Source organism: Podarcis muralis, chromosome 2, assembly GCF_964188315.1.
Source record: "Podarcis muralis chromosome 2, rPodMur119.hap1.1, whole genome shotgun sequence".
Classification (NCBI taxonomy): Eukaryota; Metazoa; Chordata; class Lepidosauria; order Squamata; family Lacertidae; genus Podarcis; species Podarcis muralis.
The window spans coordinates 55,510,819-55,530,294 of record NC_135656.1 but is presented as its reverse complement, the minus strand read 5'-3'; the positions used below and the strand labels follow the sequence as shown (position 1 = coordinate 55,530,294).

Here is a 19,476-nt window from a genome sequence, read left to right as displayed (position 1 = left end):
TGTTTTCTAAAAGCATTCATGGTAAAACCTGACAGACATCTATAGATCAGAATTATGGTACCTCTTCCCTTCTCTAGACCAGACAAATAAGCCAAAGAAAAACAGATCAGGTCAAAACTCTAACCCCTGTCAATGTGTGCACACTGCAAGAATAGCCATCCAAGTATTTGTATAGATGGGTAAGGCTTCAGGAATGATGCTCCCCCACCCTACACAAAGTGAAAGAATGTTGCACTTAATCAGGTTTTTCTGATCTGTTGCTGTATTTATACAAGGCAGCCTAATGTTGCGAGAGCGCAAGGGAACAAAATTAGGGTTTGCTCTGGCCTAGTTCTCACTAAAGTGGTAAACCTGTCTTGGACCTGGGCCACTTCAGCAGGCAGGCTCTTTATTTATTTTTTTACGGTTCTTAGAAAAATAACATACAAGGAAGAACGTTATACCAGCACTATTCCCCCGGTCATGTTCAGGGATTTATTTGTATTTTTATTTGGAGGAGCGGTGAAATCTGGGGACTCTCCCATCTGAAGCCCCAAGTGGCACAGGCCAGACAGTTATAACAAATTAACTGGGCCTCTTATCACTGCTGCACAGAACACACTCCTGCAAACCTAAGTTGGACCTTGGAGAAGTCAGCGAAAAACAGAGGGAAACCATGAAACAAAAAAATGAAAGACATTTCCTCCAGAATGACCTTAAGGATGAGAAAGTTCATGATTTCAGCAGAACAAGAATTCCATTCCCCAAATGAGTACATGCTGGAAAAGATAAACAGCGTCTGGTTTGGAAAACGAAAGGCCACATTCAGTTCTGTTAGCAAGCCCCTGCTCAGGCAAAGTTTCAGAGGAGCGAAAAGCACCTTTCGCCACCAGTCTCAAAGCTCTTCGGCAACAGAATAACACAAGGATACACATTTGAAATCTAAATACTTCAAATCCTTAAGCAGTTGTTCATTCAAAACTCTTAAGACAAATCCTTGGAAATTTAGACATTTTCCCCCAAGGCCCACCATTCCAAGACATTCAAGGTGAGTGGTCTAGAGAGGGTTTATCCATGCAGAACTGTAGGGCAGGTCAGAGAAAAGCAGCAGTCCAAGGTAAGCACTGTGTTCAAGTGGGGACTCGGGTCCAAGACTAAAATACTATCCACTTATCACTGGCGCAAATGGGGAAGAGTAGTCCTGCCCTTCATCTCCTGTTCACTCAAGTTCTCTCCCAGGCACAGGTTTAGACAAGTCTGCACTAGAATATAAATAAATCTCTCCTGTTGCAGCCTAAGACAAAGGTTCTGTATGTACCCTGTATCAATTATGTAGGCTAAGGCTGCAATCATATACCAAGTTTCCTAGGAGTAAGCCGCCCTGAAGATGGCTAATGTGGATTTAATAACTACCTGTGTTGCTGATATTCTGGCGTTTTCCCTTTTAATCTCAATGTCTGTTTCATAAGCAGTTCTGAAAAATCTTTGGAGTTAACACACCTTGGATATAAATATATTAAATGAATAAATTAAATAAAACATAGTCATTCAGATGTAGGTGATGTGTGCCTTAAATCCGCAGGGCCAAGCAGCGGAAAAAAGGGGCCATGAATCCATAAATTCACTCAAGCAGTGGTAAACATGATGCGTGCCAGTCTCGTCTCTCTTCTCCCCACCCTAAGTTTAGAGATAGGAAAGGAGCAGTTGAAAGTTGCATTGTATCAGTCACACTGCAGTTCTAAGGTTCTAGGACTGGGAGCGGCTGCCAAGACCATATAACATTGGTCCTGAAAGACCTACATTGGCTCCCAGTACATTTCCGAACACAATTCAAAGTGTTGGTGCTGACCTTTAAAGGCCTAAACGGCCTCGGTCCAGTATACCTGAAGGAGCGTCTCCACCCCCATCGTTCTGCCCAGACGCTGAGATCCAGCGCCAAGGGCCTTCTGGTGGTTCCCTCACTGCGAGAAGTGAAGCTACGGGGAACTAGGCAGAGGGCTTTCTCGGTAGTGGCACCCGCCCTGTGGAATGCCCTCCCACCAGATGTCAAAGAGAAAAACAACTACCAGACTTTTAGAAGACATCTGAAGGCAGCCCTGTTTAGGGAAGCTTTTAATGTGTGACATTTTAATGTATTTCTAATCTTTGTTTGAAGCCGCCCAGAGTGGCTGGGGAAACCCAGCCAGATGTGCAGGGTACATATAATAAATTATTATTATGACAACCTGGAAAGTGCTTTGCAACTGTAGGGATGATCCATGTCTGTGCTCCAACTCCCTGCTCAAGAAGAGGATAGAACAGCCTTCACCATCCTAGTGATGCCCAGATGCCTTGATTTACAATTCCCATCTGTCCCTGCCAACATAACCCCATCCCTGCCCTCATGCTGCCCTTGGTAGGAGGTGCCCAAGCACTAAGAGGCATCAGAGGAAATACAAGAAGAAGAAGAAGAAGAAGAAGAAGAAGAAGAAGAGGAGGAGGAGGAGGAGGAGGAGGAGGAGGAGGAGGAGGAGGAGGAGGAGGAGGAGGAGGAGTTGTTGTTTGGATTTGATATCCCACCTTTCACTCCCCTTCAGGAGTCTCAAAGCGGCTAACATTCTCCTTTCCCTTCCTCCCCCACAACAAACACTCTGTGAGGTGAGTGGGGCTGAGAAACTTCAAAGAAGTGTGACTGGCCCAAGGTCACAAGACCTGTACCCTTTGTAGGGGAAGTACAGGGTCCCAGCAACCATGGATTTTAATCTGGCTAAGGCACCAGCCTATGCATGCAGATCCCTTCAGGGAAGCTGTCAGCCCAACAAATTAAATTAGTTGGATGGTGATTGGAGAACAGGCACTTTGGGGACATGACATATGGCACCTTTCCATCTAGGGAGGCTCATGTCATCCCAAACCCATGGTGGTGGTGGGAAATCTAAGAGCACAGCTCTGGCTCAACTCCCTTTTCTGCAAAGCTTCTTTGCCCTATATCCTTTTGTGAGGTAAGAAGCTCCAAGGCAATTCAAAAGGGAAATCACAGCCATCAACTTTCCCACAGCAGTCCTCCACAGAACATTTCACAGTTGTGGTCTGTTATGAAATGAGAGAGAGACACATGACCTCTTCTCACACTGTTGCCTTAGCTATTGGTAACATTTCTGAAATGTTTTTCTAACTCCTTTATTTGCCAAGAACACCCTATCATCTCAAGAGCTTTACATCAAACCTCAGCAGCTGAGGGTGAAGCATAAAACCATTAGCACGGGGGGGGGGGGGGGGACCCAGCAGAACAAGCCCAGCTCCCCAGATTGTGCCACATCAGTTGTCAGCTTCTTATAATAGTTCCTTCCATCGCACTTTGCATTTAGCAACGTGGGGGTGAGGGGGGTAGAGAGAGGAGAGGGGCTGGCTTGTTTTAAACATAGTGTGGGAAGTGAAGGCAGCTTCCCAAAGAAAAATGAAAAACAAACCCCAAACCCATACAATGTGGGATGGAGGTTTAGAAACGTCAACAGTTGACAAGGAAGAGTGACATGCTTCATAAGGGTGTCCAATCCAACGAACATCTGTTGTGTGTATTAAGGGCATCAGGCACACAATATAGCCATCTCAAAGTGAACAACCCAGAACACATAAACCCAGAACAAAATCCCCAATGTGAATTATGAAAGAAGCACCAAGAAGGCACTTCACACATGCTCAGAAGGGTCGCTAAATATCCCGAAGCCCAACTATAGCCCTGCAGGGCAGAGCTTAAACACAAACTGCTGGCTCAAGGGAAAAAATTATGCTCCAAGTTGCTCCAAGCTTTAAGGAGAAAGGGACCAAGATGAGTTGCAGAGAAGCAGCAGAGATACACTCTTCATATCACACTTAAATTACAATTATTTTTAATAGATGCATTCCACACTTCCAGTTCTGCAACCATGAATAATGGCTTAATAATGAGACCTTAACTACTGGGTGTTTGTGTGAGATGGAGTCCTTATTCATCAGGATTCCATATGACATTGGCTTTTAGGTCATGCAGGGTTTCTGTGGGAGTGCTGGAAGTATTGAGAATCAAATGTTATTCCAACCACAGCTTTGGATTCAATGATCACTACTGGTATTTAAAAAGGAAGCTCAGAACTCCCCCATAGAAGTAACATAATGGCCTGGTTCTGACAATCATTTCTCAGCTTAAACAAGCCAATATATGCACAAGCCCTCTGCTCATGCTCTCTGTCATTTTGCCACCTTTTCACTCCTTGGCATACACTGCAGTAAGCTGGAAAGTTTTCAACTAACCATACCTGCTCATTCCATCCAAACTGGGAAACTGGTTACCTGGTTTCAGAACTAGCCAGAGTTTTAAACCAGCTATTGCAATAAAGATGAAAACATTCAAAATGTGAAATCCTAAGTCTGCAGTCCTACACACACTTAACTTGGAGCAAGTCCCGATGAATTCAATGGGACTTACTTCTGTATAGAAATGTAGGCTTGCACTGTAATTCCCGTAGGGTCAGAGCAGGTGTGCAGTTGTGAAGTAGCTATTCAACCATGTTTTATGAGCACCAAATCAACTCTTTGCCCTCCCTTTTGGCATCACAGGATAGGAAAGTGATTCAGCACCTAAATCAAAGTCGGCCAACATAATGGGCAGCCAAACTGTATGTATGGATGCTAACTTTCTAGTGACTTCCATGGAGGTCCTTAGACCTTGCTTCCAAGTGTGCACAGGAATGCAGCCTTGGATTTCATTTAGTGTATACTGTATATCTTCAGGGGCACCAAGTTACCCAGCAGATATCGGTTATCAGCCCTGAGAATGTAACAAAACTAAAGAATCCATGTCTGTGCCACTATTGGGCAGAGATTTATATTTTATCCTCTCAACCAAACCCTGTAGGATGGGTTAAGTTGAGAGATCGTGACTTGCTCAGGGCCGCCTAGCAAGCTTCATGGTCGTGCAGGGATGGATGTTCAGTTTGGCTACATCTCTAATTAAATTAGGATTGATCTGCCCTTCTAGAGGCCATCATTAAGGTCACAGGCAGACAGAACACACTGATGCTCCAGCAAAATCTTACATAACAACTGGGGCTGGCAGGGGCTGGGGGAGGGTATTCACATTCCATTTCTTACACAAACATACCCGAAATTTATGATAGTGAAAAACAAACTCTTCTGAACAATATTTTAAATTTAATTTTCAAAATGCAGAACAATTCCCACAATATATTTCATAATAACTAAACACCGAGCTCCTTTTGCTTGACAGAGGGCCTTCCTAACGTATTACAATTCAGGGGAATGGCGCTTAATGTTCAAACTAGCATTGGTCCTAGTAACGGAGGGGGGCAGGAGCGAAAGCCAGGTTGCTGAATCCAGTATCACCAGACACCCAGTTTTGAATCAAAAAACATTTTCCAAGGATAGACTGTGCAGCACTCAGATAAGTGGGTCACAGCCCAGTTCATTTCATGCATTACTTTCTCCCCATAGCCAGCGCTGCATAAGGGCTTGAAACTAATGCAGAATGCTCAACATTTTTGTTCAGAGATTTGAGAAGGGAAGGAGGAGATGTTACGGGAGGGATGCACTCAAACCATGGAGAGAAAAGAATTTCTTTATATTATGTTAGCTCAAACTATGACAACTTGAGCTTGGGAAGTTAAGCTAGTCCTGATACATGAAAATAAAAGGTGTTGGTCATCACTGTAATTCCTCCTGAATAACTCTGCAGTAACATATAAGCTTTTGAACACCGCCAATGGCAGCTTTAAACCTACACAAATCCCATCCAGCTTGGCTTCTGGTAGCAATTATACAGCATATACTGCCTGCACCATTCACCTAATAGAAACGATGTTTTAGATTTCTTGATGCCACACAAAAGCAAAAACCTGAGCAGCCCTTTTGTGCTTTGTTTTGCATTCTGAGTGGTTCAAACATTATCACGGGAACAATTTTCCTCCGAGCTAATTACTCTCAATAGAAACACAAGTAACCACTGAGAGCAAGTTTCTGGCAAGGTTTCAAGGCATCGGCGCTGGAAGGGAATACAAATGACTTGAGCTTGCTGTTTTAGCAAAACCCTCAACTCGGTTTATTTTTATTCCCATTGTATCAATGCCTACATGGATGTACTTTCAACACTAACAGCAAACAGCAGAACTTTTAAGTTATTCCTCCCCTTAAAAAAATTGGCATTACCACAATTATTTGGCATTTGTGCTATAACTAGTGAAATCCCATCGTTATGATGGACTGGGGAGGGGGTCCACGTTGCAGGCACTTCAAGATGCGCAGTTTGGCTGTGTGCATAGACAGAGGAAATCCCATTAATCCCACAGTGCCTGTTCCAGTATCAGGTTTTGCCCTCCTGCCATGATGTACCCAAGAACAGCAGTTTATGCTCCTGCGCATAACTGCATGCTTTCATTCTCACTTTGGATTGTCTTCCTCTGTTGACTGTTTCAAATGCTCTCTTTTGCGAACTGCATGCAGACTGCAACCAACAGTGTGACGTGTACACGTGCATTTCATTGCGCGCACATGGGCAAGTGCAGCTTCCGTACATGTGTGCATGCCATCAGTGAAGCGGACATGTGATCATCACATGATACTCCCCCCCCCCCCATGGAAGAGCTTTCCATTCAGGAGGAAATGCTGCAAGCCCTGTTGATTCAGGCTGCTTTCCGCATCAGATTAACCGTGCTCTTGCTTTAATCTCAACTCTCCCACTTTGATTTGCCCCCACACTAAAACTCCACGGAAGGTCCCGATATACCTCTTGTCCTCCGGCATATATAGGCACCACCGTTTAGCTCAGTTTACTGGACTGGAGTGTTTGTCTCTTGGGTATATCTTGGGTATGAATGCAATTTCCATCATTCCACATGCGGAGTGCTCTCCCCAGGGAGGCTCGCCGGGCGCTTTTGTGACATATCTTTAGGCACTAGGCAAAAACATTCCTCTTCTCTCAGGCCTTTGGCTAATTAAACAATCTATGGCCTTTTAAACTGTGTGTGCATGCCTGGTTTTTATTGTTTCTGTTTGTTACTATGTTATGTATTTTTGTGTTTTTACATTGCATAACCCACCCTGTGATCCTCCGATGAAGGGCAGTATAGACGTGTAATAAATAAATAAATAAATAAATTTCACTCTAGCACCCATTACAATGCCTCTCCCCCTTTTTCATTTCCCCCTATGAGGCATCAACTACCAGGCTGTGCACACACCGTACCTTTAAAGCACATTTGAAGCACATTCTTGCCCTCAAATATTTCTGGGCACAGGAGTTTGCCCTTCACAGAGTTACAATTCCCAGCAACTCCTAACAAACTTAACCCTTAACAGTGCCAGCAGCAGTGCACAAGCTCAACTGTCATATATAACAGCCGCAGTTGCACTATATATTTTGCACATGCGAATGTTGCCGCACACCATCCATCGGTTTTGAATGTTCCACTGACTACCCTATTAGCAAGGGTTCCGGCTAGTGGGGTGGCTGCTATGCCAGCAGAAAGACGCCTCTGAATATGACCCTACATTCATTTAAAGAATTTGCATCATCAGAAAATCCCAGTGCAGGAGTTAGCCAACCCGGAGTTGGTTCCTTTCATAACACAGAGTTCCACTTGACTTATGCCATAGGCTGCAACACAATAAATAAATCTCCAGATGGCCACAGAAAATGCTTGTGTGAATTAGCACAAGCTAAAAGCCAGGAAGGAAACAATATAATAGCTCAAATGAGCAGTTAGAAACCCATAGATGCAAGGCAGTATCAGATCGTTTTAACTAACCTGTGCCTTTCATAGAGTGCAATGAGATTATACAATGTATACAGTTATATGTACACAATGTATATATAAGAGCAGCTGTACATTTTGTAATTGTTTCATTTCTTCTTAACAGGAGGTTCCTGCAGACCCAACATAAATATACAAAACACTTCCCAAACTTTCCATCTGACATTTCCAACACACTACAAGGCACAGTCTTAGTTTGTGCCTCATAAATGTGCATTTAAATGATGTTGCCATTCAGAGACACCCACAGTGTTGGCTTAGAAAGCCATTCCTTGGCTTCTGTCTTGTTTAGATGCCAACATTTACACAATTAAGGATTTGCAATGGCCAGAGACATCTGGCAACTCAAACAAAACATTGACTGTGTTCTAGACAGGATAATGGCACACACAGAGGTTTGACAATCAGCCTTCAAAAAAGAAATTATTCTGAAAGAAAAAAATTGTTGTTTGTTTTAGTAAGCATACTAAGGCATACATAAAACTAGTATGTCCCAGGGTTTTATGGGGAAGGAGATCTCTCATTCTTTCACAGAGCTAGATAAAAAGTGTCTGAAAGAGACAGCACAGAGTGGTTAAATGCATAATAGACATGAAATTTCATTCATGCATGTTGCGCGAATGCATATCACAGACTTGAGGAATTCAAGGCTGGTAGAGGGTTGGACTATTAGCTGAACTGTGTTTGCATACTCTCACGTCCAAGATAATGTGATGTGTGTGTGTGTGTGTGTGTGTGTGTGCAGTGTCAACATCACATATGGGACTTCCAACAGACAGTTCACATTTCTATAATCAACTTATGTCAATAGGAAGATACTATTTAGCCTCAGTAGAAATGGTAGGTTCCGGCCCATAATTACAGCTGCTCATCATGACTGGAGTAAAAGCAGGGTTTGAAATTAGCAGGGAGCCAGGTGCATTTCACGCATAAAGATTCTCCATTAGCAAGCAGCTCAAAAAGTCTGGGTGCCATTTTTTTGCACATGGCTGACACTCAAGGATTACTGAAATGTATGTGCTTTGAAGCCTCAAAGTATATGCTAAGGATAGGCAATATGTTAAGAGTACAGTAGAGTGTTTTGAAAACTGAAATATATACCAGTATTTTTATTGTAAGCACCAAATTAAACGTGTATTAACAATTTATGTTAGAAATGTGATATTGACAATATGTCACTTATGTGAATTGCGTATTAGTTCACGCTTATACAATAATAAATAAAAAGTGTTGCTGAACGGCAACTAGACATTCTGTTTTGGCGTCCACAACCCAGGAACCATTTGGCTCCTAGCTTTTCTCCCCCAGTTTCTAACACAGAGTAAAAGCCACTAGCAAACAGAAAAAGCTCACTTTTGCTTCTCTCTGTTATGCACTGCAAGTTTCGAGTTGCGTAAGTAATCGCAGCAATATATTGGCAGCCAACTATGTGGGTAATACTTCTGCTGAGAATCTGACTTCCCCGCCCAGGAATTCTTAAATCAAGGACAGGGAACCTGTGGTCCTCCTGACTCCAACTCCCATGAGCCCTGATCATGAGCCACAATAGCAGGGTTTTTTGTTTTTTAAAAAGCATATCTGGAGGGCCAAAGGTTTCCCACTCGATTAAGATCAAATGCACTGAGAAGAATCCCCTTTGGGCGACAGCTGGTTCAGAATGAAAGAGGCTCATCTCTCTGAGATCCTGCACACAACATCCACAAGAAACAGCCCTTGTTTTCAGTGCGACTTGCTCAGAGGTGAGCAGTGAGAGTCGAGTCCATGCAGACATGCACAGGACCCAGCTGCAAGGACCCTTTTTTTGAATTGCAGCTGCTGTTTCCATTCCTGAAGGCCAGCTGCCCATCTCCTGCCGCAGAGACTAAACAAATACTGCAAGGCAGGGCAAAAAGTCCATCGGAATGGGAAGATCCCCGATGCCTCGGAAGGAGAAAGTCGGCTGGTGGGTCTTATCCGACTCCCTACGACAGTCCACTCCTTGGGTGCAGGCCACATGTATTAAAACGCGGCGGCGGCGGCAGCCTTGGCACCTGGTGCAAATGAAACAAACCCCATAGAGGATCCCCCCCCGCCCGCGAGGCTGCAACCCTACCCAGAAATAAGCCCCACTGAATTCGGCGGGGCTTACCCCCAGGTAAGAGGGGTGGGAAACGCAGCCTTAGCCCCCACGCTCCCCCAGAGTCGCGCCGAGGACTACAGGTCCCCACCATTCCAGTCCCTCCATCGCCATCTATCCTGGCAGAAAGGCACAAGCCCCCTCCCTGCCCCCTCCCCACCCTGGCAAACGCGTGTTTCGTGGCGGAGCTGGCAATCCGGTGAGTAAGTGACAACACGCCTGCCTGCTGGAGAGTGCGCCGAGACGCGCAGCCTCTTCTGCAGAAGGCGGCGACTCCCTTCCCCGGGAGATCCCTGATGCCCCAGGCTCAGCCCAATTCAGACGGGCAGCCCCCGCGCGGCCCGGAGTCCCGTCCCTAAACTCCCCCCCGGCGAGCCCTTTCCCACGGCGCAGCCCCCGCCAGCGGGGTCTCTAAGCTCTTGGAGGGAGCGGCGTGCGCGCGGCGCCCCTGCCCTCCTGGCTAGAGTCGAGGCTGCTGCTGCTGCGGCTGCTACTCACAGAGAAGCGCTCCAGCTCCGTCGCAGCCATGGCAGGGAGATCCGGGGGCCGAAGGGCGAAGGGGTTCCTGCTCCTGGGGCTCTAGGCAGCCGTCTTGCCGGGAACCTGCTCCTCCTCCCTGGGCTGAGGCAACTGAATGAATCCAATATGGCCACTTCCTGGAAACTCCCCCTTCTCCGGCTGGGGAGGACGCGGGACGCCGCCCTCGCCCGGGGCGCCGCGGAGCTGGCGGAACCGGGGAGCCCGCTCGTCCCACGGAGCCTCGACGCCCAGGCCGTCCGGCAGGAGAACGCCCCGCGAGTGGCAAGGGGGAAGGCGGCGGCGGCGAACCGCAGCTGCCCGGCGTGCGCGGTCCGGAGAAGGATGCTGGGAGTTGTAGTCCGGGGCTTGATTGGGTCGCTGCGGTTTTCGGGCGGAATTCGGCGAGGCTGGAGAGAAGCTGCGCAGCTTTCCTTCCAAGAGTTTCTCAGGTATCAGCGCAGAGATCACTGCCGCCTAACCTACCTCACAGGACTGTTGTGGGGGTAGCAGGGAGAGAGCGGGAAGCATGAGACCCCCCCCCCCGGTATAGGGTGGTTCAATAAACAATATTCAATAAGCAATAATAATAATAATATACGCCGCCTTGAGTTCCTTGGAAGAAAAGGTGGGCTACAGAGGCAATAAAGAAAGAGACGCATAAAACGTAAGCACCTTGATATTATGTTCCTTTCTCTATCTTGCTGGGAGGGGAAGAGTGGCTTGTCTATAACCTCAACACCATCCACTCCAACCAGATGTCCTTTAGATCTTGTTAGATCACAGCTCCCAGCATCACTCAGCATTGGCCATGTTGGGTGAGACTGGTGGGAAGTGGAGGACCAAATCGTCCTGGAGGGTCACTTGGAGCTCAAAACCTATGATGTTTCCTGGGAAGAAAGCAGCACTGGATTCATCACTCTGCAGGTGGTTCCCCTGCACCAGGTGCTGAGCTGAGGGGGCGCAAAATGGAGAAGATCCATTTGGGGGATGCCAGATTTTGGGCTCTCTCAGGGCACCATATTATCAAAGATTACCAAAGTCCGCCCCTGAAGGAAGCCCCAATGAATTAAAGGGGGCTCATTTGGAATAAGAGGGCAGCCTTTGAGAGCGACTGGAAGTTTTCAATCAAGGGTGTTCCCATTTGTTGACTTATTTGCAACAGTCGCACAACTCCACTTATTGTTAGCCACTATGTTGCACCAAGTATTCAAAAGTTCTGTGGGCTCATAGGAATGCCCATCCTACTACAGTTGTACCTCAGGTTAAGAACTTAATTCGTTCTGGAGGTCCATTCTTAACCTGAAACTGTTCTTAACCTGAAGCACCACTTTAGCTAATGGGGCCTCCTGCTGCCGCCACGCTGCTGCTGCGCGATTTCTGTTCTCATCCTGAAGCAAAGTTCTTAACCCAAGGCAGTGGCGTAGCGTGGGGGGGGCGGGGGGGGCGGGCGCACCGGGCGCAACATCTGGGGGTTAGGGTTAGGGGGCGCAAATCCACGGGTTAGGGGGCGCAAATTACTTGCCTTGCCCCGGGTGCTGACAACCCACGCTACGCCACTGACCCAAGGTACTATTTCTGGGTTAGCAGAGTCTGTAACCTGAAGCGTCTGTAACCCAAGGTACCACTGTATTCTGATCACAATACGTTTGTGCTGAATATCTGTTATAAGTCCCAGGGGTGTTGGGGTGGGGAAGCACTTCATGAAGACTGCATGGGAGGCCTGTTTCCATCTGGGTCTCAAATGGCCTTCTTTCCGGAGCCAGCCCAAGTGGTAACTTGGGGGAAAGCAAAAACATTTAATCAAGCAATGGATATTATGATCAGCATCTTCTTTGCAGCTGCTTGGGGTGCCTCAAATATAAACATTTAAATGCTGTTTTTATGTCACTCCACACTTTAAAAAATAATGAAGTGGTGTACAACGCAATGGAAAAATTTAAAATAAAACCAATACCTTTCCAGTACAACCATAAAACTAGCAAATCCTAAGCAAGCAGATTAAGAGCAAGCTGGTATTAATATCCTAACAAAGCAGGCCTGGCCTGGCCTAATCCTTTGTCCAGTTGAGAGATGAGAGCCATACACTGTGAGCTTGTTCACATCTTCCCCTTTGAAGATGAGATTAGATACCATTTTGTCAAATACAAAATCCACTTTGAATGTAAGAGAGTTATTTATACGTTTCATCAATCGTCTCACTTGAAGATGTCTCAAAGCACTTACAAATCCATGAAAACCAAAACACCTTGATATTCAAAACCAAAATGCATTGAATAAAAACACAATAAAACCCCTAAAAGTGCTCATCCACTAGTAATGGATGAATCCTACCAAACCTCTCCTCTCCTCCAGACTTGAAGATGAACACCAAAAAAAACAGGCCAGATATCACAGAGTATATAACCAGTTACCATGTTCCAGCTGCCTGAGTCCCTGTCAGGGAGAAAGGCAGGGTATAAATAAATATATCATGTAATAACATTCACTTGTTCACATAAATGAAGAGGGTATTTTTCTCTCCACTTAAGTTTTGTACCCACAAGTAAACCTTAAGCTACATTTCAATGGCTGTGAAAGGTTTTCTTTTGATACTCATGTCATAACCATTCTCCTTTCTTACAATAATAGGAAAGAAAGACCTGTTATTCCCTATGATTGAGTGTTAGAGACTATGCAAGATCATGCACTAATCTGTTCTGGATACTTACTGTCCTTATAATTTTCAAGTGAGCAAGACCAGAGATGTGCCACTCATCTCTAAAAGCAATTAAGAAAATCAGAATTCAGGGTTTGGAAATCAGATACAATTCAGTTTGGGAGATGGAAGATGCAGACAGAATCGTTTGTAAAATAAGCCCTGTCTTCACTACTACAAAAGGAAGATCTGTTGAAGAAGTTTCTGTGAGGCTTTTTCTTATGGGACCAGATTAGTCACTTACACAGTGGTTTACATCAAAAGGAGAAGCAGGGCCGTCTTTAGCAGATGCGGCACCGGGGTGCAAATATCCGTCCAGCGCCCCCCCCAATTAACAGAGATAGTGTTGGGGTGGCCTTAGCTGCGCAATGCCAGCCATCTGGGGGGGGGGGTCAACTCTCCCTCATGCCGCTGCGGGAGAGCAATCCCCACAGAGGCCTGGGAGTGAAGTTGTGTCCCTTCCAAGCCTCCGTGGGAGGAGAGCACAGCTTCCCTCCCAAGCCTCCTCGGGAGGAGAGTGATCACTGCAGAGGCTTGGGAGGGAAGCTGCAAGACCGCCAGCCTTATGGTTGGCGGGGCGCAGCTGGCAGGCATGCAGAGAAAGGGGAGGCCGCCGGCAAAGCCGCACAGTTTCCCCACTTGCTGGGGTGCCCCTGAGAGGCCGGCGCCCTGGCGCGATGCACCACTAAGCCCTATGGGAAAGACGGCTCTGAGGAGAAGCATGAATCACTGCACCATAGAAAGCAGTACATTCCAACCATGGCGCCCTGTCAAGGAGATCACTTGGTAAAGATGGTTACGACACAATGTTGATATTGACTGATAAGTGTAGAGAGCATACAAATAATGGAAACGTTTGTTTCTGTGAAGTTAGGTACTTGTATCTGTAAAGCAAATATGTTTGTGTTGTGAGGTACTTGTTTTCACAAACTATTATTGCACAGGCATCTCAACATTTACTGTGACAGACTCTCACTCATTCACTTCGGTGTAGAGTTACACTGAGGCTTTTCTTTGCAAACAGGCAGCTTTAGATACCTGGCCAATGTGCAACAGGTAGGGCTTGCTCCACTGTGTTTTCCAACTCATACAATTGGAAGGAATCCTGAATGCCATCTTGTCCAACCCTCTGCTCCACATGTAAATTGCAGGAGAGGATAAGGACATGAGAAGAACTCTCCTGGGTAAGACGAAAGTCTATCTAGTTAGGGTGGTCATGCATCATTTTTTACGGAGCAATGTCCTGCACCTGAAGAACTGCCAGAGGATAGTCAGCCCTCAGTTTGAAGGGTTGCCTGGTCTAAGCTCAGATTGCAGATTAAAAAAAAACTCACAAGGAGGGAGAGGAGGACATTTCAGAGTTGCCCATCGACGGGTAGCAACCTGGACAATGTTCAGGTCATCTAGTCAAGAAAGAAGATTCCACCTAAACATTAGGAAGACCTTCCTGACAGTAAGAGCTGTTCGACAGTGGAATTTGCTGCCAAGGAGTGTGGTGGAGTCTCCTTCTTTGGAGGTCTTTAAGCAGAGGCTTGACAACCATATGTCAGGAGTGCTCTGATGGTGTTTCCTGCTTGGCAGGGGGTTGGACTCGATGGCCCTTGTGGTCTATTCCAACTCTATGATTCTATGATTCTAGTCACAGTCCAGGAGTGAAATGAGGCTTTATTTCATCTGGGTCAAAGACCCAGTTTGGCGCAAACACCCCATGTGCATTTGTGTACAATTGGGGTAAAAAAGATGGCTAGCCTCCTCCCCCCCCCCCCCGCTCTGTAGCTACAGCTCTCCACAGGCTTCCCAACTATAGTAAGATGCATTGCATTTCTATCAGCCTTGTTGTCGTTGTTTCTAAATGTGCATTCCCTACATACAAATTAACCCCTTTATGCAGACCTGCATCATACTTTTTCCTCTTTTGGTGATGCTTTGGCAAGGTTCAGTTCAGCACTCTTTCCCAACAGGAGCCCTCGCTCGCTCGTGTTCCCCAGCAGCTGGTATTCAGAGAGGCCTCTTATGCTGGAGACAGTGCACAGCCATCATGACTAGTAACCATGGACGGACTTATCCTCCATGAATTTGTCTAATCCTCTTTTAAATGAAGCAGCTACAGCATCTGTGGCAGATGGCCATGCAGCCTCTCCTTGAATACCTCCAGCCAAGGAAAGCTCCCCACCTTTTGGGGAAGCCGCCTGTTCCGCTGCTGAACAGCTTGTTCTGTGAGGATGTTTCTCTTAACGTTTAGCTGAAATCTGCTCCCCTGAAAATTCCAGCTGTTTTCCCCCCCCTAGCCCTAGAGGACAAATTCTGTTCCATCTTCTGAGTGTCATCCTTTTAGATCAGGAGTCAGCAACCTTTTTGAACCTTTTCATGGTCACATTTCAAATTTTGAGATAGTGCTGGGCGTGCCAGCCACAAAATGGCTGACACGGGGAGCATGGCATAACATAAAATAGAGCAACAGCCACCTGCAACAATTTTATGCTTATCATGCCAGCATTACACACACACAAACACACACACACGCACGTGGCCACACCACACTCACTCCTGCACATTTTGTCGCATAATGTTCTTTCTAGAAGGGCTAGAGAGGTTCTTATTTCTTTAAGTAGAAAACTCAGAGGCCAGGGCATCTGTCTGGGGGCATGAAAGAAAGCCTTCAAAGGTGCTATGGTGCCCGTGGGCACCATGCTGACAACCCCTATTTTAGATATTTGAAGACTGATGTCCCTTAATCATATCCAAGATGGCTTCCAAATCCTGAACTATCCTGGCCAACCTTTTTTCCTCATAGCCACACAGTTGGAGCCAATTGGGTCAGATAGCCTGTGTTAAGGGATATGTCTCTTGAATTCTAAGGCAAGACAAAAAATCCTCGTGGTGAACACAAAAATGCACACACACATACACACACACACAGAAAGAGAGAGAGAGAGAGAGAGAGAGAGGAGAGTGTGTCTCACTATGCTTAGCTTAAACTGCAGCACTCAGAAATGGTAAGTGACAGAACCAGGCACCTCTACCATAACCTGAAGACTCAGGAAAGTGAGGAGTTTAAGTTTTCAATTATCTCTTCCCATTCTGCTATGGAACAGTTGCTTGGCGCTGGGTGAGTCGTGGGATCCCAGAGGGCAGAATAACTTTGGAAGGGGGTTGTGGAAGTTCAAAACATCTGAGAAACACTGCAGCGCACACCACGGGATCTGTCCATGAGTGGCTATAAAGCTGCCCTTAGAGAAGGAGAGCAAGTCCTTGGCAGGCAAACAATGTGCGACTGTCCAGAGAAGATGCCTCCCTGTTCATCTCTCCATGAGTATCACCAAGAGCCTTTCATGGCTTATAATACAAACAGTTTCGGAGGCTTCTGAAGTGGAGATAACATTTGCATTGGATTTCACCCATTTGCATCTTCTCTCCAAAGTCTTAATATTGGCTCAGTCGGCACACATTAATTCTGTGTTTTGCTTTTTAATGGGTCTGAGACTGCATAGTAACATTTGACTTAAATGTATGTGAGTAGCCCAAACCAGAGACATTTTTTTCTCTTTTTAACCTAAGGTAGCCATTAAGGCTGCACTCGCCAATGGGCGCCTGCTTGGTCCATATTTGTATGCGCAGGTGGAAACATATTAATCCTTTCTTTTGCTTCCTGCTGGCTTCCCACTGTTAAATCCCTAGGCACAACCAGTAACAATACCTGTCCCCCCCTTCCATTTAAAAGGCCATAGATAGTTTAATTAGTCAAAGGCCTGGGAAAAGAATGTTTTGGACTGGTGCCTACAGATATGTAACAAATACAGAGGTAAGCCTCCCTGGGGAAGCATTCCACAAGTAGGGAGCCACCACAGAAAAGGCCCGTTCTCGTGTTGCCACCTTCCGGACCTCTCAAGGACTCACACAAAGAATTTGCAGAAACAAAGAAAGAATATTGACTCGATGGTAGGATTTAAATAAACATTCACAATTTTATGGATAGGGAACAAATATTATAACAAAGGGAAAATATGATATATTGTAAAAAAAAAACAGCAAAATACAACGGAGAGGATAACAAATCAGAAATGGAAGTTGAGGGAAGTCAAAAGAGAGGCAGGGGGGTATGTTATACAAACTGTATGTTATGGATAGAAGTATATTTGTGATGAGAAAAAAGAAAATTATAAAAATTATATTAAAAAAGGACTCTCACAAAGAAGGGCCTCAGATGATGACTGCAGGGTCCAGGTCAGTTCATATGGGGAAAGGAGGTCCTTGAGGTCTTGCGGTCTTGCAGCACTTTGAATTGGGCCTGGAAATTAATTGGTAGCCAGTTGGACTAGGATTGGTGTGAAATGCTCAAACCATCTTGCCCCCCTTGGCTGCTAAATTCTGCACCAGCTGAAGTTTCTGAAACATCTTCAAAGGCAGCCCCACATATAACCAATAATCTAACCCAGTAGTTACCAGAGCATTCCTATCTGGATTGAGCTTCAGTTTGTTGGCTCTTATCCAGTCCATTACCGAGGCAAGACAGCAGTCTAGCCCACCCACTGCCTCACCTGCAGATGTAAAGGAAAAGTAGAGCTATGTGTCATCAGCATATTGCTGACAGTGTGTACTCCAAAATGTTGGATGACCCCACTCATGCAGTTAAACAGCATGGGGGATAAAACAAAACTCTGAGGAACCCCACAGTGAAGAGTCAAAGAGCACTTCCCAAGCATCAGCCTCTGGAAATGACTGTCCAAGTAGGACCAGAACCACTGCAAAGTGGTGCTGCCCACTCCTAATTCTGACAGCCACTCCAGGATACCATGATCAATGGTATTGAAAGCCACTGAGGGGTTGAGGAGACAGGGACACATTTCCCCTGTGTCCCTCCCAACAGAGGTCACCATACCAGGGTGACCAAAGCAGGTTCTGTGTCAAAAACAGGCCTAAACCCCAATTAAAATGAATCTAAAACATCTGTTTCCTCCAAGAGCACTTTGATCTGGACCATGGCTCAAGAATCTTGCCCAAGAAGGGGAGACTGGCACCTGGCCAGTAATGACTTAGATTTTCCAAATCCAGGGAGGGTTTCTTGAGGAGTGGTCTTACCACTGCCTCCTTCAAGCAGAATGAACTCTGATGAACCACAGCAACTCCCCCTGCCCTGCCCTCCAGCCTCGCTTGATGCTGCATGGAGTACCCAGTAGGGCAGACCTGAGCATCTCCCCCCGTCCCCCAGTCTTGGTAATGACCTGACATTTATAGCAGCAGCATCACCACCATGCTATGGGGCCCTGTGGAAGAACAACCAACCATACCATAGGACTGCAGGGAGTTGGGGGCAGGCACCAGATGCAACCACCTGTTGCTCCATCTCTGCTTCTCCCCTTGATCACTTCGGTGCTAGATAACTGCCATTATCCCAGCTCATGTAAAAACAGGTGTGGGGAGGAACAACTTGGGATTTAAGATAGCTAGTTTGAGCCATTTATTACTGCCACCACTGCATTCAGAACTCAACCAAGACACAGATGCAAGCCCGAAACATTTTCCCCTGGGTTGCATTTGAATTAAGATAGCAGAAGCTGCCACCAGCTTCCAGTAATGCAGCAGCACTTCCACCAGCTCCTTTGATCACAGCAGTGCCTGTTATCTGCTGCTAGCTGTATCTGTGTGCAGGTCTGTTCATGCTGCCATTTCCCCACATGATCCTGTATCCAGGAACAGTCAGGGTGACCTGTGAAGTGTAGTAAAAAGCTGCTTATTTCTCCCACATACGTCCTGAAAGGTAACCTATATTCCAAGCAACTTACATAAAGAACTCCAGCACATTCTGACTCAGCTATGCGGGCATGTTCAACGTAAGGCAAATTTCTCTGTATACATTTAAGGTCTGCTGTTTACAATTTGCATACCAGGCAGCCCTTCCACAGATGTTTGTGTTTTCTATTCTTTGTCCAGCAAATTTAAACAATCTTAAATATGAGCTGGGCTTTGCACAGGGAAGCAGTTTACCATGCAGTATCGCCACCCTGGTCCAGCTGCAATGAAGCTTGGGAAGCAGAGTTGATTCCACTCTTGTCCCATAATACCAGGTTCACCCTCTTACGTCTAGGCTTTCAAGCACAGACTTTTAACTGATTATTACTTGGCTTATGGCTAAGTTGAAAAATCTCACATCAGTTACAAGAATTGTGGGATGGGTTTTAAAGGGTAGTAGAGAATGTATTAATTGCAATTTATCACTTCAGGCTCCTGTATGTGTGGGTTGAACAGAGTTTTAAAAATCCCATCCTTGACAGCAAAATTAAAAGCATAGGAACTAGACTGCAAAGCCTCCATTTGAGCAAGTCTAGCTACAAAGTAAGCTGCTTTCCCCAGTGCCGGATTTATATATAAGCTAAACATGCTAT

General features: G+C 45.9%; 1 protein-coding gene across 3 annotated transcripts in view; it reads right to left on the bottom strand.

Moving 5' to 3' along the window:
- The window catches only part of SEPTIN8 (septin 8), a 50,628-nt gene extending 39,913 nt beyond the window's left edge, over positions 1-10,715 (bottom strand). Inside the window, exon 1 of one of the 3 annotated variants that reach the window (XM_028717976.2) lies at positions 10,378-10,715. In XM_028717976.2, the coding sequence (XP_028573809.1) occupies positions 10,378-10,407 (30 nt within the window). In that variant the 5' untranslated portion in view covers positions 10,408-10,715. The remainder of the gene's footprint in view (positions 1-10,377) is intronic. The other 2 variants (XM_028717978.2, XM_028717977.2) reach the window with 2 other exon arrangements.
- Between the last annotated feature and the right edge of the window lie 8,761 nt (positions 10,716-19,476).